Raw genomic sequence first — 16750 nt, forward strand, 5'->3', positions numbered from 1 at the left:
AAGAAGTGTCTTTTGACCAGATGAATACCAGGTGGCTGCGGGAACTCCCAGAGGTTCCATTCAGCACAGCAAACCACTGGGCATCTGCTCAGTGTCAGGAACCCTGCTAAGTCCTGGCTGGGGCCAAGGCCCCAAAGACAGCAACTCCAGGGGTACCGTCTGTGCGGTGAGCCCTTGAGTAGGCGCTGTCTCCTGAAAAGACACAGGATGCTGCCAGCACATTAAGTGGGTGAGGATACATTTAAAAATTCTCTTGAAAGAGCAATGTAGACCTCTTGTTAATTTTGCTAACTTGCTGAGATTGGCGTGAGCAAGAAACCTGAGCCTGTGTTCCCAGAAGCGGAGTGCCCTGCTGTCTGAACAGCTGGGAGGGAAGACCCAGCACGTCACACAGAACACCAGTGGCTTCAAGGGAGGAAAGGGCTTGTTGATGAAAAGGGGCAAACACGAGACACCACCTTCCTCTTGCCCCTCAGAGGCCTCTGGAGCGGGGGGCTAGGAACATCAACTCGTGACCGGCCCCGTTCCTTGGGAGGGGACACTCCACATAGGCCCCTGTGAAGGATGGGTTCCCAGGACCCAGCCCCTCGCAGAAAACTGGCTGCGGTTGGAGACTAAGGCCGCCTGCTCCCTGAGCACCCCCTCTCTGGCTGCTGGGGGCTCACTGTGATGGCGCTAGAGGCACCTTGCTTTTGCTCTGGGGTGGGGGCCAGGACAGGCCCGGATCCGAGGGTCCCTCGGCTGTGTGAAGGCCGGTGCTGGGGCTTGGCTCTCACTGGCTCCGGGCAATGTTGACACCAGGAGATCTGGAAGCCCTTGGCAACCGGCGCACTGGACCAGGAGTGGTGGAGCTGGGATCAAATAGAGCCGCTGGGTGGCCAACAGCTGCCACTTTCCCCCTTAAAAGGAGGAGGAGCGGTGCTCAGCCAGCAGGCGCCACCCGAGCTCCCACCAGCCCTGTCTGGGATGCAGAAAGCGCCTCAGCCAGCAGCTCGCGCCTGGCCTGGTCTTCAGGGGCCCCATGGTTCCTGTTGTGCCCGTTTTGGGAGCGAGGACGGGGCTCTTCCCTAGAGCCTCCCTATTCCTGCCAGCCACCCATGCTGACCCGCTTCGCTTGGACTGAGGGTGCGGGGCAGGGAACAGCTGGCGTCCCCTAGCCTGGAGAAGGTCCCCAGGCAAGTCCCTCCACACTCCCGCGGAGGACAAGGCCCAGAGGAGAGCCCCACCCACTCCCGTAGGCTCTGGGCCTCCTTTGGGGTGCAGCCTCCCTGGACGCTGATCCCAAGGACCCCTCACGACAGCCTGGAGGAAGCCAGGTCACCCTAGGGCCCCTCACCTCTGCAGTCACCAGGTGGCAGCAGGGACGCTGGGCTGGTGGGAGGGCTGCGGGCTGACGTGGAGCGTGGAGCCTGCACAGGGACGCCCGCCCGGTTTCTCGAGAACATCAGTGCTCAGAGAGCGGGTTCGCTGGAGGGAAGGGACACAGCCGAGCTGGAAAGGGCTAACGATGGGCTCCTGGGAGGCTTGGGGGTCCAGGTCCTCTCTTGTGCCTTTCTCCGTGCCCCACCCGACACCAGAGGTGAGAGCATCCTGGGAGGCACCACGCTGGAGCGGAGAGCTTGGAAGGACCACCCCCCTGGACAGCTACCTGGAGTACTAGCTTCGACCGCATAAGCGCCACAGGGACGCCTGCAGCGCCCCCCGGGAAAAGCACAGGAAGTACTTCAGTGTGTGGTTCCTGCCCAGGGCCCTTCCGAAGGCCAGGAGGGGCCATGGCTACGTGCACTGCTGACTGCTGGGTTTCGGGGAAGCTCCCCACGCCACCTGCCCTGGGCAGTTGCCCTCAAAATGGCAGGTGGTCAGAGGGTCCTTCCCTAAGCGGGCCCAGGCAGGAGAACAAGGCCACTCTTTGCCAGAGATTGGGGGGCGGAGGGGAGAGACAGCCCCGTGCCCCGCCCGGAACCAGGCAGGCAGCCCTGGGAGACGGTGGGCACTGGGTATTAGGGGGCTGAGAAGGGAGCGCTAACAATGGCCAAGAGTAAAGCAAACGTACACAAGGAGGAAGGGGACCTCCAGACCTGCCCCACTCGGTGCCTGTGCCGTCTAGGCAGGCGGAGGGATGCCGGCCACCCAGCTCTGCCCGTGTGTGTGACACAGTTCTGGTGCTTGGGATAGCTGGTAACTGTTTATTGAAAGAAGCAGGGGGGCGGGGGGGCATCACCCTCAGGCCTGGATGTGGCTCTTGGCGCTGAAGGCCAGGTAGTAGATCACTAGGCCGATGGCAGCGGCCAGTACCTCGGTGGAGACCCAGGGCCCATTCCAGGTGCCCTGCAAGAAAGGAGACCAAAGTCATTCTCGGGGGAGGGACAGGCGAGAAGGCCGGCCGCTCCAGCCACCCTCCTCCTGGAGCGCGAAGACACACTGGTCCACTTGGCTCAGCCCCCAGCTCTCGCTAAAACGCGAGGCTTGCCACCGGCTCCCTCCTTCCCCTGTGCCAGGCCAGCCCCTTCTGGCCACTCACCCGATGGTCCACGCTGACTGTGAACAGAGGTGGGATGATGGAAATGTCCTCGTTATTTCTCTGGGCCTGTGAGGGAGGTGCTGGGGTCAGGGGGCGATGCTGGGTGGGGTGGGAGAGGCAGGAACACCGGCCAGAGTCGTGGAAGGAGAAATGCGGGTGAAGGAGCGACACGGAAGGCACAGGGCCAGGTGGGGTGGGTGAGCAGGAAGGCGCCCACGGGCCGTCCTGCTCCAAGTCAGAGAGGGGACCTCAGGGTGGAGCCAGCTGGGGCAGCGGCTATGCCCCCCCTACTGCAGGCCTGGGTGGCCTTCGGGGACACTCACCTTCCTCAGGAGGCTGTAGGACTCCTCGTCAAAGAATCTGACCTCGTAGGTGCCTGCGTGGGCGCTCTTGTGGTCTAGGCTCCAGGACACCTGGGTGGGGTGTGTTCGGCAGGGGGTGGGCAGTGCACATGGCGCCACGGCCAGCGCATCGAATTCAAGAACCCCAGCCCTGCTGGCCCGGCCTTCAAGCCACACCCGTGAACGGGTGGCCTCCCGCGAAAAGTGACCACCACAGCATCCCTTACCTGGTATCGGCCCACGTCCTGGCCCCGGGTAACAGGAAACTGTTTTCCACTGACGTCAGCATAAAGAGCCATGTTCTGGGGGAGGGGATAAAAGGAGAGTCACCTTCTCCCCTCTCTGGCTGCAGGTGAGGCCCCGCTCTGCCACCCGGAGTAGCACCCTCCGCCTGTGTGTGGGTATGGAGGCCGCCGGGCACAGCCGGGGACTGCGGTGTGTCTGGCGGGGGTACTCTCCACGTCTGTCTCCCTCCTTGGGGGCCACATCTCCCCTATGCCTGGCCTCCCTAACGCACGGCAAGCCTGTTAACTGGACACGGGCGGGATGAGTGAAGTGTTCTTGTTTCTTCTCTGAGCCTGGAAGGGGGTATCACGGTCGCGGACACCCAATGAGCTGCCTAAAGAAGATTGTACCTACAAAGGCCCAACTTCCTTCCTTCTCTGGGCCTTTAGGTTGCAGAGGCTGAGGCCAGGGCTGCTTGGTCTTGAAATGACGAAACACACATGTGGACACACACTTCGGCAAAGAGCAACCAGTAAAGGGACGCAGAAGCCTGGGGGCTGACCCTGGCTGTCTCTCCCTTCACACGTATACTCTTTGCACACACAGCAAGATGCCTGTCTATATCACCGCACATAGATGCAGCAGAGCAGGCAGGTGAGGAGAATGTTCTTTAAATATCTGCTAGAATCTGGCCTGGCTGTGCCCTGATCTCTCCTACACCTGGGAATCAAAACCCTGATTCTCCCTGTCCACACGGACCCCCAGGTCTGACCCCATCCACTGCCAGTGAGGGCCCCAGGTCTCAGCCTCACTGCTCACCTCTCGCCCCCGCACCCTCCTGGCTGAACCCCCGCTGCCTCACCTGGACCCTGTTCTTGCAAGTCAGGGAGATCTCCACGATGAAGACAGTCTCAGTAGAAATGACAGCATCCGAGGTGGTATAGTAAGAAGGGGTGATCTGGGGCTCCACACAGGCCTCTGCTGCGGAGAGGCAGAGATGAACGGCTAAGGCCTGGCTTGTGCTTGCTGGGTTAGGGCCAGAAGGGACCACCCTAACCCCACTTCCCAGAGCTCATCAGCTGAGCACACAAAGGGCCCTTTGCACCCTGCCAGGTGGGGTCTGGGAGACAGATTCAAATGATCAGTCAGAACTACAGTGGTCTTGAAGGAAGGCAGGGGAAGGGAGACACGAAGGCTTTGTACAGGTGGAACCTCAACGTACAGGCAGAACAGGTGAGTGTGTGTGTGTGTGGGGGGGGGGGCGTGCTGCATGAATTCACTGCACGACTCGAGTCTGTGCCTGGACCTGCAGACAGGGAAGCCGTGCAATGGTTTAGGGATGCAGTCTGCCCTAGAGCACCCTAGAAGCCCAGGGGGTGGCCAGGCTGACCTCAATCCAGAGCCATGCATGGCTCTGGACAGTTTACTGAAGGCATCTTCTGCAGACACAAAGCATGGTGCTGCTGGCAACCTATGGGGCTTTTGATATGAAGGAAAGGGTCTCTGCCCCAGACAGTTGACAGAAGACCACGACTGGCCCCAGTGTTTCCGGAGGGAAAGAAATGGCAGAGGGTCTGGGTCCATAAGCATAACTTGTCCCCTTGAACAGGGCTGCACTGAGAAAAAGGATGCTGCCGTAGTCATCTCCACACTGCTAGAGGCTAAAGGGAAGGAAAGGTGCCACCTAAATCACAAGGCGTCCACTGCTCTCCAAATGTGGTGTCCGGGCAGGGCCGTGACTTAGGCTGAAGCAGTCAGAGGCCGTGGGACTGGAATGGCGGGAGGAAGATGCCTGGGAACATGGGTGGGAGGCGGTTCTCAGGAGCCACATCCCCCAGATCCTTCCACGCTCTGCTAGACTTGACCTTTTTCCTATGGCCACGGGGGAGCACAGAGGGGCTTTATAGTTAGGTCTGTCCTTTCCAGGCATCACTGACTATAGCGTGGGGGGGGTTCCTGAGGAGCAGGTGAGCAGGGTGCAGGCGGGGAGGCCAGTTAGGCTGGTGTAACACTGCAGGCATCAAGGGCGCTGGCCTGAGGTAGGGCAGGTAAAGTGAATGCACTGAAAGTGGCCCTGACCCAGTCCAGGTCCCCAGGCCCGGGGTGGGGGCTCCTGCAAGGACCTCCTCCTAAACAAACTTCTGGACTCCAGTCTGAGCTCAGCCCTGCCACTAAGTGTTAACAACCTCTCAAGAACGTGAAGCCATCTGACTCCGCTGAAAAACCCTATAAAGATATGGCAAGGCCTCGGGGGAAACAAATCAACCGCCTGATCTAGGCACTCTAGGCCCACTCATCTTTCCCTCTTCAGTTCCTTTCTAACTCGCCCGCACTCCGGGCCCCTCTGCCTGGACCGTCCCTGCTTCCTCTTCACTCAGAGCTCTCTTCCTGGAGAGGCCTGGCCCCACCGCACCGGGTCAAGTGGCTCCTCTCCACCGGCCCAGTTTCTCGCTCCGATCGCCCGGCGCTGCAGAGCTTTGCTCCTGTCCGACCCCCCTCCGGGACCGGGAGCTCCTGGAGTGGCAGCAGGGACGTGTGTCATTTTTCCTGCTGGAGCTGGGGCCAGGCGCACGGGAGAGGCTCTGGGACTCTTCCTCGCGGAAGTAGACGAGGGACAGACTAGGCTGTTTCTCCCAGCAGCCCAGCAGCTTGGTAAACGTGTGTGATGCAAGAGCGCGTGGTGGGCTCGGCTGCCGCGACCAGAGACCACCTGCCTCTCTGAAGAAGAAAGCCCAGACCCCCGCTTCGCCCGCACCCCTCCTCCCCCCACGCACCACCAGTCGTGGGTGAGAGGCTCGCCAGAAACGAGCTCCGGCCAGGCCGCTACCTGAGCAGCAGGAGAGGCCGGACAGCAGGAGTAGCGCCAGGGCGCCGAGAGATGCCAGCGCCGCCATCGCCTCTTCTCTGCCGAGGGAAAAAGAGAGCGACTCCCCTGAACACGAGGAGCAGACGAGGAAGCGCGACGCGTAAGCGGCCGCAGCAGCCAATCAGGGGCCGGCGGGCCGGGCGGGCCTGTGACGTCGCCAGCGGCACTGACGTGTCCCCTCCCCGGACCAGGGGCCCAGCGGGCCGCCCTCCCCCGCAAGATGGCGACGACGATGGCGGCGACGGCGGCGGCGGCGGCGCCGCTCTCGGCGCCGGAAGAGGGCGTGAAAACCGGCGCGGCCGTGTGCGTGCGCACTGCGGGACCACGCCCCCGCCCGGGACTTCGCGCCCCGCCGAACTCTCGCGAGAGCGGCATCTGCGAGTCGGAACCTGCGGCAGTTCTCACTTTTCATCATGGCGCTGAAGGTGGCGACGGCCGCGGGCGGCGCTGTGAAGGCAGTGCTCAGGCCGGCCCTCCTCTGCCGTCCTTGGGAGGTGAGAAGCAGGAGCGGGCCACGGGAACAGCCGCGGCGATCGCTGAGGGGTGCTTGCACCTCGTCGGGGTTAGGCCGGCGGCCGCCGCTCTCGGAGCGTCCTGGGGCCCGATTGGCTGCGGGTCCCGTGAGGGGAGGGGAGAGCGCTGCGGGCCAGGGTTGATTGGCCACCTTCGCTGTCACTGAAGGGGTTAGCGAAAGTTGATTCTGGTCTGGCTTCTCAGGGGTCTGCATCTTGTGGCGGGGGAGCTCCCAATGGGCGGGGAGAGTGGACCCCGGGGGGCAGTGTCAACTCCCTAGTGTCCTTGTGGGAAACCCCTCCCCTAAGGCGGTCACGTGGCCGGCCCGCCTCGCTCTTGCCCTCTTGGGAATCGGTTCCTGGCCGCCCTGCCTCTTCAAGTTTCCCTTTTGTGGACCGCTTTGCCACCTCTCCCAGTGGAGGTGGTGAATCGGCCTTTGCTGGTGCCCCAGAGCCTCCCCGCCCCCCCCCACCGCAGGCGCCTGGAATGGGAAGGAGCTAGGATTCTTGAAGCTGGCGGGTTGGGAGGCCGCGAGGGCTTTGCTTCCGTTGTTCTCTGTTTAGGATCTTGGTTATTCAGGTCTGATTCCTCTCTCTTGACACGCTTGAATGAGGATAATTTAGTCCCTGGGTGGGTTGGAAGCCATCTGAAGCGTCATCGAGTCAGGACTGGCCCTGAGGGACGAGAGATCTGACCTCTCTGGGTTCCAGTTTCTCCTCTGTCTCAAAGGATCCACCCAACTCTGACCTTCCAGAACTCTGTGACTTTGCTGACACTACTTGTGGACATGTCTTCAGCCATGCTTCCCCACTCTGAGCCCTGGGGAAGACTGCCCTATAACAGCTTCTGGTTTATAAAATTATGTTTAAAATGCTGACTCCTCCCACTTGCTCGCCAGAGGCTTTCCAGAGGTCCCTGGCAGCTAGGCTCTTGCAGGATCTTGGTGGGGACATCTGTCTCCTCCCTGACTTCCCCTGTGTGTGTGCTTGTGTCTATATTGGGGCAGGGATGGGGGGCAGTGAAAGGTTGCTAGCTGGGCAATGCCTTGCCCTGAGACTGGTTGTCCTGGGTATGGGAACCTTTAGAGATGAAGCCCAGATCTTTGGTCCCACTAATTGGGACCTCGTGGGAAAATATGCCGCCACCATTGGTACTTGATCCAACAGAAACATGCTGATGAGAGAACCCTCACTAAAATGTGGATCATGGGAGCCCTTAGGCTGGGACACGTACCATTCTGAACTCCTTTCTTTCTGTGGCACTATCAAAGGACGAGGGTAACAGTCCACCTTCCTGCTTGATGAACAAGCTGGAGACCAATGCATATATCCCATTCTGCCTCATACTGGGCTCCTTTGATAGGTAGCTTCACAGAACCTTTGTAACCTCCTGAAGGAAGGTGCCTGAATGTGTCCAGAGCAAGGTCAGGGAAGTCACTATCCTGAGAGCTCTCCGGGTCTTTGGCCAAAGCTGGATGGAACATCTAGCATTGGGACCAGGTGAGAGAGACGTTCGGCCCTGGTGGTAGTGATGGGGTCCAGGGTCTGGTGGGGTGTGGTTGTGCAGATGCAGAGCCAGGCCTGGTGTGAGCGCTGGCTCACCGGCACAGCCAGGTTACCTGCCAGGTGCCAGTAGACCTCAGAGGGCTGAAACCCAGGAGGAGTTACTGCACGGAGCTGTAGGGGTCAGCCCAGCATCCCCTCACTGGCCAGCAGCCTTGAACACTGGCCTGAGGGGCTGGTGGGGTAAAGGGGGGCGTATGCTTTTGCATAGCCCTGTGTGCTCTTCTAGCGACTGAACAGCTTGCATACCTCTTCTTGCTTAATGTTTCCAGCAGTCAGATAAAGTAGGCACCTCTATTCTGTGGATTTCAGGTAAGGGTGGGAAGCTCAGCAAGGTTAAGCCATTTGCCAGCAAGAGTAGTAGATGGAGGATTTGGACCGAGGTCGACCTAGCCTCAAAGCCCGTCATATCTTCCTTCATTTTCTGATATGCTCATTCATTCAGTAAATGTTTTTTGTGTCCCAGCTCTGGACCAGGCATTCTGCTCGGTCTTGGGGTGACAGTAGAGGATCAGACAGACATGGTGTCCACTCTCAGGGGCTTAGGGGTAGGAGAGGGAGCACAGCAGTGATAACCTAGTGAGACTGTGGTTGAGGGGAAGGGAGTGGGGTGGGTAGGGCTTTGGGAGCCCGGGGGACCAACAGCTCAGCAGCCTTAGGGCATCAGGGAAGGCTTCCTGGAGGAAAGGCAGTCTCAATACAGACACCATCCACAAGTTTGTATTGAGAGCCTACAGATAAGATGAATCCAGATACTGACAATTGCTAGAAGGAAAACAGAAAAGCCCCAAGTATGCGTCAGACTGCAGACCCGGGGGCCCCATGGATCAGCAGAAACCCCCAGGGCCTGTTGTCCTGTTAGTCACCCCCTTCCTAACCCCTGTGCTGCCAGAGTTCTGTGCAAGGGGGAGCCTTGTGAAAACCAGCCGGGGAGACCCAGATGGGGCGGTCAGCCTCTGCGTGAGCTTTCTAGACTTCTAGCAGGAAGGCATGGCTCTTTGGAAAATGGCCACAGTGACTCTGCCATTGGCTGCCCCAGCAGGCAAGTGGCAGGGCATTCCCAAGCGATAAGGAGGACCTTGGCCCTGCCCCTGTCTCTGGATTGAAGGGCACCCAGGCGGGGCACAACAGGGAGGAAAGTGTGTGGGCCTGTAGCCCCGCTGCGGTGGGAGCTGGGACATGGGCTGCTTCTTCCAGGAAAGTGTGGGGACTCCAGATGGGTCACTCTGAGCACCTGTCCCATTTGACTCGGGTGGCTTTTGCTCTGAAGCTGTCAGGCATGGCACCGGTGTGACCAAGTGCGGCTGTTTCAGGTGGGGGGTGGGGACATCTGTCATCCATGTAGGCCACAAAGCAGTTTTGCAATCCTTCATGAAAGCCTTCTGAAAGATTGGCGTCTGCTATTCTTCTGCAAATGGTTGCATTTTTAGATTTCTGATTCTAGAGTGCTGTTCCGCATGGTGCCAACAGTGCTTATCTCTGGGTGGACGGGGCTGGGTGCTATCTTCTTCCTCCCAATCTTCGTGTTCTGTCCGTATGCTGCTTTTGTAACAAGAAAACATGATCTTTAAAATGATGTAAATCATGGTCGTGGTGGCCCAGTGGTTTATCACGGTTTCCCTATTGTACTACGTTTGGCGTGCCAACTTCTCCAAGTTACAGACATCACTGAGCAGGAATAATTGGCTGAAGAAGACCAGAGACAAGAAAAGGTGGGGAGGGGGATGTAAACATTTTTTTAAAAACTGACCAGGGACCTGAAGGAGGTGTAAAGCGTTGTAGCGACCGTCCGCGGTGCTCCGACGGGCTGGTCTGTGTGCTGCTGTGCGCTAGACAGCGGTGCACGGGGGAGGCGCAGGGCCTGTCTGGGCGCGGGTGAGGACGCTCGCCTTCCCTGCCAGGAGCTCGGCTGGCCCTTTTGCCAAATTGGCTTTCTGGGCTAGATGGCAACCACTAGCGTCTGGGTTCTCTTTGCCAGGTTCTAGGTGCCCACGAAGCCCCCCGGAGGAGCTTCTCAGTAAGTACCCACCCGAGTGTGTGCATGCACGTGCGTGTGTTGATGTTCACGTGTGCCCGCCTGTGTGTGTACAGGTGCACGTGGATGCACTCACAGGCAGGCGTGGGTGCAGAGGTGTGTGTGTGTGCGCGCGTGCACGCGCGTGTGTCGTGCCTCTGGGCTCCCTGCCCTTCTGTGTCTCTCCCCCTGAGGTGCAGTCTCCAGAGCTCGCCCACCCCTTCTCCCCTGAACCGTGCTAGACGGCGCCCCAGGGAAACAGCCCCATTCCCCAGCAAAGCTTGTTCCTCCAGCCTTGACTGATCTGTGTCTTCTTCCTTCCTGTCCCGCCTCTAGCAACAAACAATTGTGAGTGTTTTTCTCATCTGCCTGTTCGGTTGGGGCTTTTAGTTGCTTTGGGATTGACCCGGGTCCAGGCGGGGACGGGGCCTGTTTCTGCTGTTGTCCTCACGACCCAGGAGCGCCCCCCGCCGTGAGCAGCCCTGTCTGGGGTGGGTGGGGCAGGGTGTAGGGCTGTGGTACCCCAAGCTGGCGCCTCCCAGTGGGCCTTCCCACTGGTCAGTGCTGGAGGGGGGAAGGGAACTGAAGCCTCCCCGTCCTTCTAGCCCCCGTCGGCTAAGTATGGTGGGCGGCACACGGTCACCATGATCCCAGGGGATGGCATCGGGCCAGAGCTCATGTTGCACGTCAAGTCTGTGTTCAGGTACAGAGCCCCGGGCCCAGCCAGGGGGCCCTGAGAACTTGGTGCCAAGAGGGGCAGTGAGCCAGTGGTGGGAGGCCTTTTGTCCCAGTGTCTGCGATCCTAGCAGGCCGGCCCGGGCACGGGGAGGGTGGAACCAGGCCCACTGACAGTGTTGTGGAGTGTAAGTGCATGCCTGCCAGCTGGCGCAGGTGGGCCCAGTCTCCCCTCAGCCAGAGCCAGGGCAGGGTGGGCAGCAGCAGGGGAGAGGCCTCTGCACCCAGTGGTCCAGGCAGGCTTCCCAGACGGAGGCCTGGGGCCGCCGCCCTGACCCTGCTCTGCCCCAGGCATGCGTGTGTGCCTGTGGACTTCGAAGAGGTGCACGTGAGCTCCAACGCCGACGAGGAGGACATCCGAAACGCCATCATGGCCATACGGCGGAACCGCGTGGCCCTGAAGGGTGAGCTCGGGGGCCAGGATGGGGCACCGCTCGTGATTCCTTTCACCTCCAAGCTGACACTTGTCCCTGGGGCCCCACTGATGCTGCGATTCTGAGGTCTCAGTGGCACTAGGCTCTGCGGGAGCCTGTCCAGGGATGGGCCCCCTTCCACCCCCTTCTTCCCTCCTGAGGCAGCCCTCTCTGCTGGAGTCAGCTTTGACCCTCAGAGTCTTTCTTCACAAACCACGTGTCACAGAGATGCAATTGTAACCCTCTGCCTGCCGCCTTGGTTCCAGTTGGCACAGCTGTGCATGTTACAGACGGGAGCTTTACCCTTTCTGAGTTTGCCTTGGTTTGCTCCAGGTCCTTAAACTGTTTCCATCACTCATTCTGCAAACTTTAGACCATTACCTGCTCTGTGTGAGGAGTGAGTGAGCAAAGATGAACCCAGTTAGAGCCCCAGGCCCTGGCAGTCACATGGAGGGGCAGCCATGTTAACTACAGGGTGCCCAAGGCACTGTGGGTGAAGGAAGTCCAGGCAGGGTGTGAGTTGGAGGGCCGGCGGCCCTGGTGGCCCTGAGAAAGCCCTCCTCTACTTGGCACTCTCTGACTGCCTTCTCTCAGCAGCTGCTGGCCCTCTGGGTGCCCTGGTCCCAGCCAAGGTAAAGCTGTGGTCTTTTCCAGGCAACCCCTGCCTGCCTCTGAGCTGCAGCTCTCGTGCTTCCTCGACGCAGGGCCTGGCACTAACCGTGGCCAAGGTCCCCTTGCTGGTGCCAGCCTAGCCACCAGCCTGTTAGTAAGCAAGAGTGGCCACTTTCTGTCCATTCCCCACCCAGGGTCTAGCAAGACCTGGCCAGATGCCAACCCTTGTTCACTCATTCATTCGTTCAGTATTTATTGAGTGCATGCTACGTGCCAGGAGCCCATCAGTGAACCAAACGCATAGACACACATGCCCCTCTGCCCCATGGGGCTTACGCTGCAAGTTACGCTAGAGTGTTCCATGAAACGCTTCTGCCGCCGGAAGCTGCTGTGTCCTTCTGTGGGAGTCACCCTTGGCACGCATCCCCTGGGTCAGAAGGGGGATATGGTGGTGCAGCTGAGCCTGGGGCGCCCTCTCCAGCCTGCTGGTCTTGTTGCTGTCCTGCAGGCAACATTGAAACAAACCATAACCTGCCGCCATCCCACAAATCCCGAAACAACATCCTGCGGTGAGAGCCAAGTGCATGGGCTGGGGGCTTGGCAGGGGTGGGGGTGCCAGCAGAGAGATGTTGCACTTGCCGGCTGCTTCTCCCTCTGTGCCCCTAGCACCAGCCTGGACCTCTACGCCAACGTCATCCACTGTAAGAGCCTGCCGGGAGTGGTGACGCGGCACAGGGACATAGATATCCTCATCGTCCGGGAAAACACGGAGGGCGAGTATAGCAGCCTGGAGCATGAGGTGGGGCCGTGTTGGCGGGCGTGAGCTCGGCTAGGGCGCTGGTCGGGGACGCCGTGCCCGAGGGGAACCTTGTGCTAGAGGGCAGGCTCGGACAGGCCGTGGGCCTCTTCTCCCTCGTCCCCTTCTCAGAGCGTGGCAGGGGTGGTGGAGAGCCTGAAGATCATCACCGAGGCCAGGTCGCTGCGCATTGCCGAGTATGCCTTCACGCTGGCCCGGGAGAGCGGGCGCAAGAAAGTGACGGCCGTGCACAAGGCCAACATCATGTATGCCCCCCGCCTCGCGCCGCCGCGCTGCCGCCGGGGCCTGCTCTCTGGGACTCGGGGCCCGGGACTACGCCCTGTTGCCCGTTTCCCAGCTGTGGCCTCACCGCAGTGCACACCTAGGGGAGGTGGAACGGGATTCTGCCCGTCCCGCAGACGGCACTGGTTGTAGTTTAGAACCCAGCCTTCTGTGGCGTCTGCGTGCCCCGTCCCTCCAGCTGACGGTTGCAGTGGCCAAGCTGGTGTCCTGCATCCCCCTTAGGAAACTGGGCGATGGGCTCTTCCTCCAGTGCTGCAAGGCGGTGGCAGCCCGTTACCCCCAGATCACCTTCGAGAATATGATCGTGGACAACACCACCATGCAGGTAGTTAGGCTGCCATGCTGCGTGGCCCCTGCCCTGGGCTCCCGGGGCTGCCTGTGCTCCAGGTGCTGGCCGTCCCCTCCTTGCCCCACAGCTGGTGTCCCGGCCCCAGCAGTTCGATGTCATGGTGATGCCCAATCTCTACGGCAACATCGTCAACAACGTCTGCGCGGGGTTGGTTGGGGGCCCCGGCCTCGTAGCTGGGGCCAACTACGGCCACGTGTATGCCGTGTTTGAGACGGTGAGTGCCACCAGCAGTGCCAGGGCCACTGGCTTTTGTGAACTATAGCTCACAAACTTCCTAGGTCACCCATTGAAAGTGTACGATTTATTGGTTTCTAAGATATTCAGAGTTGTGCAACCATCCCCACTCTCTAATTCCAGAACGTTTCCATCCCCCCAGAAGAAATCTTGTACTTGTGGCTGTCACTCTCTGTTCCCCCTTCCCAGCCCCCGGCACCAAAGTCATCTGCTTTCTGTCTCTGGATGTGCCTGTTCTGGACGCTTTGCACAAATGCAGTGTACACTCGATGTGCTTGTGTTTCCCAGCCCCCTCCTTTGCGTCTCGCCTCTTCCAGGCTACGAGGAACACAGGCAAGAGCATCGCCAACAGGAACATCGCCAACCCCACGGCTACGCTGCTGGCAAGCTGCATGATGCTCGACCACCTCAAGTAAGTGGCTTCTCGATGCCGGGCCCTGGCCCCCGGCCCGCGCCCCAGGCCGCGAGGACCAAGGTCTGCCCTTCTTTCTCAGGCTCCACTCCTACGCCACCTCCATCCGCAAGGCCGTCTTGGCGTCCATGGACAATGAAAATGTGAGGCTCCCACCCCAGCCCGGGTTGAGGGGCTGGAAATGGCGACCTGGCACCTGTGCTGCCCCCAAGGTGGGGGGGTGTATCAGGCAGAGTGGGGGCCTTTGGGGCCTTAGCTGGTATTACTGCCCTCCTGGTGGCGCTCCCAGCCCCTGCAGGCCACGGGGCGCTGTGGGCAGCCCTGGGCTGCCTGCAGGCTAGGGCGCAGGTGTTGGCTGGGCCCCGCTGTGTGCCCAAGCTTGCCCGTCTCCTGCAGATGCACACCCCAGACATCGGGGGCCAGGGCACCACATCAGAAGCCATCCAGGACATCATCCGCCGTATCCGTGTCATCAACGGCCGGGCCGTGGAGGCCTAGGCCGTCCCCGGGACTGTCTCGGCCCACCCTTTAGATCCCCTTCACGCCCCCAGCACCCTGAGTGGCTCGGTGGGCGGACCCAGAATAAACCCACTTCTGCCCCAGCCCTTGGCCGCGTGCTTCTGTCGCTCCAGGACGCGGGTGTTTCAGTCACACTTTATTAAGAAAACAGGCAGTGCGCTTCCCATTCAGAGGGCCCTCTGCGAGGGTTGGGGGCAGAACGAATTCTGAAAGGCAGGCCTGGCCCTGGTATCTGTCTGCCCTGCCGGGGGGGGGGGGGGGGTGTGAGAGGGCGGGCGGGCGGTGTGAGGCACTCAGCAGGGTGGGTGGGGCGGAGCCGTCCTGCTTTCCCTGAAGGCACTGAGGGCTGGGGGTCGGGGGCAGCCAGGACCGTCCCACGCTGCCCAAAGCACCAGCCGGGCCTAGGGATTGAGCCAAGGGTGCTGGAGGCAGTCGGCCGCGCTGGCCCGCTTTTCGGGGATGTACTCCATCATGGGCAGCAGGAAGGCGCTGAACTGCGTGGCCTGCTCCAGGGGCCACTCGTACTTCTCCATGAGCACCTCGTACAGGCCCCAGTGCTTGAGGTTGTGGATGTGCCGCAGCTCTCCTGGGGGCAGGCCGGTGGGCCTTAGGTCAGACTCCACCAGGGAGGACTCTGATCTGGGACCCCTTGCTCCCCCTATTTCAGAACCCAAGGTCCCTGCCCCGCCCCTTGCATCCAGGTGGCCTGCGCCCGCTCGGCCCCACCTCTCCGGTTGAAGAACTCCCGGGAATAGCGGCCCGAGAGGGCAAAGGCCGGGGGGATGTCTCCCAGCAGCTCCACGATGTGGGCGATGTGGTCTGTGAATAGACAGGGGGCTGGGAGGAAGCCGGGCGGCCGGGAGACCCCGAGGCCGAGCCCAGGGCCTGCCTCCCCCTACCCTCGTCACGACTGTAGTCTTCTCCGGAGTGTGGCTCGAACAGGTAGTCGCCAGTGGCCAGCTCGAAGGCCTGGAAGGGGGAGAGGGTGAGGCTGCGGCCGGTGGGCCAGCTCTGGGCGGGGGTAGCCCAAACGGACGTACCATGCACGCCGTGCTCCAGATGTCGGCCGGGGGCCCGTACTCGGCGCCGATCAGCACCTCCACGGCCCGGTACTGCCGTGTCTGGATGTCCTCGGTGAAGTGCTTGTGCTGCAGGCAAGGGGAGCCCTGGGGAGGAGCTGGGGCCATGGCTGGCCTCCCCTCACTGCCCCCCTCTCGTCTCCCACCTCCTCTGGGCCGTGCACCCGCGGAGCACAGTGGGGCTCACTCTGAGCCTCAGCGTCCCCGGGTGTCCCGAGGGTCTGGCCAGACGACCTGAGGCTGAGGCTGGCCACTTCCCTGTGGCCCCCCACCCCCTGCCGTGGGCCCAGCTCTGCTGACCAGGCGGGCCGGTGCTGGTTTCGGCTCAGGCCTGTGCCGCCTCCTTCATAGCAGGGCGCCCGCTCGTACCACCCAGCAGGCGTTGCCCAGGTCTGCGATCTTGATCTTGATCTTGTCTGCATTTTGGGGCTCTAGGGGGTTCACCAGGAGGTTGGAGGCACCAAATGGTGCTGGGGAAGCAAGAGAAGGGAGAGAGACTGAGCTGGCCTGGACCTGCCCTGCCCGGCCCCGCCCACCTGTGCCTGCCGCTGCCTGACTTACTGCTGGGTGACAGGAGGCCCCCGGTCTCGCGTTGGTTGGAAGAGCCTGAGAGGATGGAGCACGAGGCGGGGGAGAAGAGGGAGCCCGAGAAGCCTGAGGTCTGGGAGCTGGGGCTGAGGCTGCGGCTGCCCCCGGGGGCAGGGGAGGAGGAGGCCGGGGAGGGGCCGGCCGCGGCCCCCCCAGGGTGGCAGCCGGAAGAGGAGGTGGAGCCGCTGCCCCCCTCTAGTCTTGAGCCAGAGTCTGGGGAGACGGGCAGAGGTGGTGTGTGAGCAGACGCCGCTGCGGCACGTGCCAGGCGGCCCTGCGCCCCCCTGGCCCCTCACCCTCGGCCTGGGCGGCTGCCTCCATGGCCTCCAGCCTCTGCAGGTCCCGAAGCCGCTCCTCCAGCAGCCGCTTCTGCTGGTTCCGTTTGCGCCTCATCTTCTTCCTCTTGTTTTTGGACAGCTTACCGGTCTGCCGTTAGAGCCAGGGTCACTCCGGGGTGCCCGTCACCCATCCCCGAGCAGCCCGAGCCTCTGCCCGTGGCCTGCAGGCCCGGGGGCTCCAGGGACACCAGACGTGGCAGTGCCCCCTCACCCGCCTCCTGTCTCCCCTCCTGCCCGCCACTCCCCAGAGCTTGAGGCTGGGGAGGAACCAGCAGGCCTGCCTGTGGGTGCCAGCCTCCCCTAGGGGCAGCTCTGGCCCCTCCCAGCCTC

At 61.5% G+C, this 16750-nt stretch overlaps 3 protein-coding genes across 11 annotated transcripts in view; 1 reads left to right on the top strand and 2 right to left on the bottom strand.

Annotated features, from left to right (window-relative positions):
• Positions 1-2172: 2172 nt before the first annotated feature.
• On the bottom strand, positions 2173-6072 carry SSR4 (signal sequence receptor subunit 4). 5 transcript variants are annotated; one of them, XM_033849878.2, is made up of 6 exons: positions 5915-6072; positions 3950-4068; positions 3090-3164; positions 2845-2934; positions 2522-2620; positions 2173-2328 (listed from the first exon to the last, which is right to left on the bottom strand). In XM_033849878.2, the coding sequence occupies exons 1-6, from the start codon at positions 5979-5981 to the stop codon at positions 2224-2226; spliced, it is 555 nt and encodes a 184-aa protein (XP_033705769.1). In that variant the 5' UTR covers positions 5982-6072; the 3' UTR covers positions 2173-2223. The 5 variants fall into 5 exon arrangements, with proteins under 5 accessions (XP_033705769.1, XP_033705771.1, XP_033705770.1 ...); XM_033849880.2 differs by having other exon boundaries at positions 2522-2587; positions 5915-6071; XM_033849879.2 differs by having other exon boundaries at positions 3950-4065; positions 5915-6068.
• A 143-nt stretch (positions 6073-6215) lies between these two features.
• IDH3G (isocitrate dehydrogenase (NAD(+)) 3 non-catalytic subunit gamma) lies at positions 6216-14498 on the top strand. 4 transcript variants are annotated; one of them, XR_012329214.1, is made up of 13 exons: positions 6216-6447; positions 10007-10045; positions 10379-10390; positions 10648-10745; positions 11069-11181; positions 12311-12371; positions 12469-12601; positions 12731-12864; positions 13124-13226; positions 13318-13464; positions 13773-13896; positions 13979-14039; positions 14293-14371. XR_012329214.1 is itself a non-coding variant. In XM_033849873.2 (13 exons), exons 1-13 carry the CDS (start codon positions 6367-6369, stop codon positions 14392-14394), a joined length of 1179 nt encoding a protein of 392 aa, XP_033705764.1. In that variant the 5' UTR covers positions 6257-6366; the 3' UTR covers positions 14395-14498. The 4 variants fall into 4 exon arrangements, 3 of the variants coding, with proteins under 3 accessions (XP_033705766.1, XP_033705764.1, XP_033705765.1); XM_033849873.2 differs by having other exon boundaries at positions 6257-6447; positions 13802-13896; positions 14293-14498; XM_033849875.2 differs by lacking the exon at positions 13318-13464 and having other exon boundaries at positions 6242-6447; positions 13802-13896; positions 14293-14498.
• A 40-nt stretch (positions 14499-14538) lies between these two features.
• Positions 14539-16750, bottom strand: part of LOC117310394 (SRSF protein kinase 3) — a 3557-nt gene continuing 1345 nt past the window's right edge. For both annotated transcript variants that reach the window (XM_073799042.1, XM_073799041.1), the window contains 6 exons: positions 16379-16508; positions 16056-16295; positions 15864-15964; positions 15456-15563; positions 15142-15384; positions 14539-15001 (listed from right to left, as the gene is read on the bottom strand). In XM_073799042.1, coding sequence (XP_073655143.1) covers positions 14885-15001; positions 15142-15384; positions 15456-15563; positions 15864-15964; positions 16056-16295; positions 16379-16508 — 939 coding nt within the window. In that variant the 3' untranslated portion in view covers positions 14539-14884. The remainder of the gene's footprint in view (positions 15002-15141; positions 15385-15455; positions 15564-15863; positions 15965-16055; positions 16296-16378; positions 16509-16750) is intronic.

Source organism: Tursiops truncatus, chromosome X (assembly GCF_011762595.2).
Source record: "Tursiops truncatus isolate mTurTru1 chromosome X, mTurTru1.mat.Y, whole genome shotgun sequence".
NCBI lineage: Eukaryota > Metazoa > Chordata > Mammalia > Artiodactyla > Delphinidae > Tursiops > Tursiops truncatus.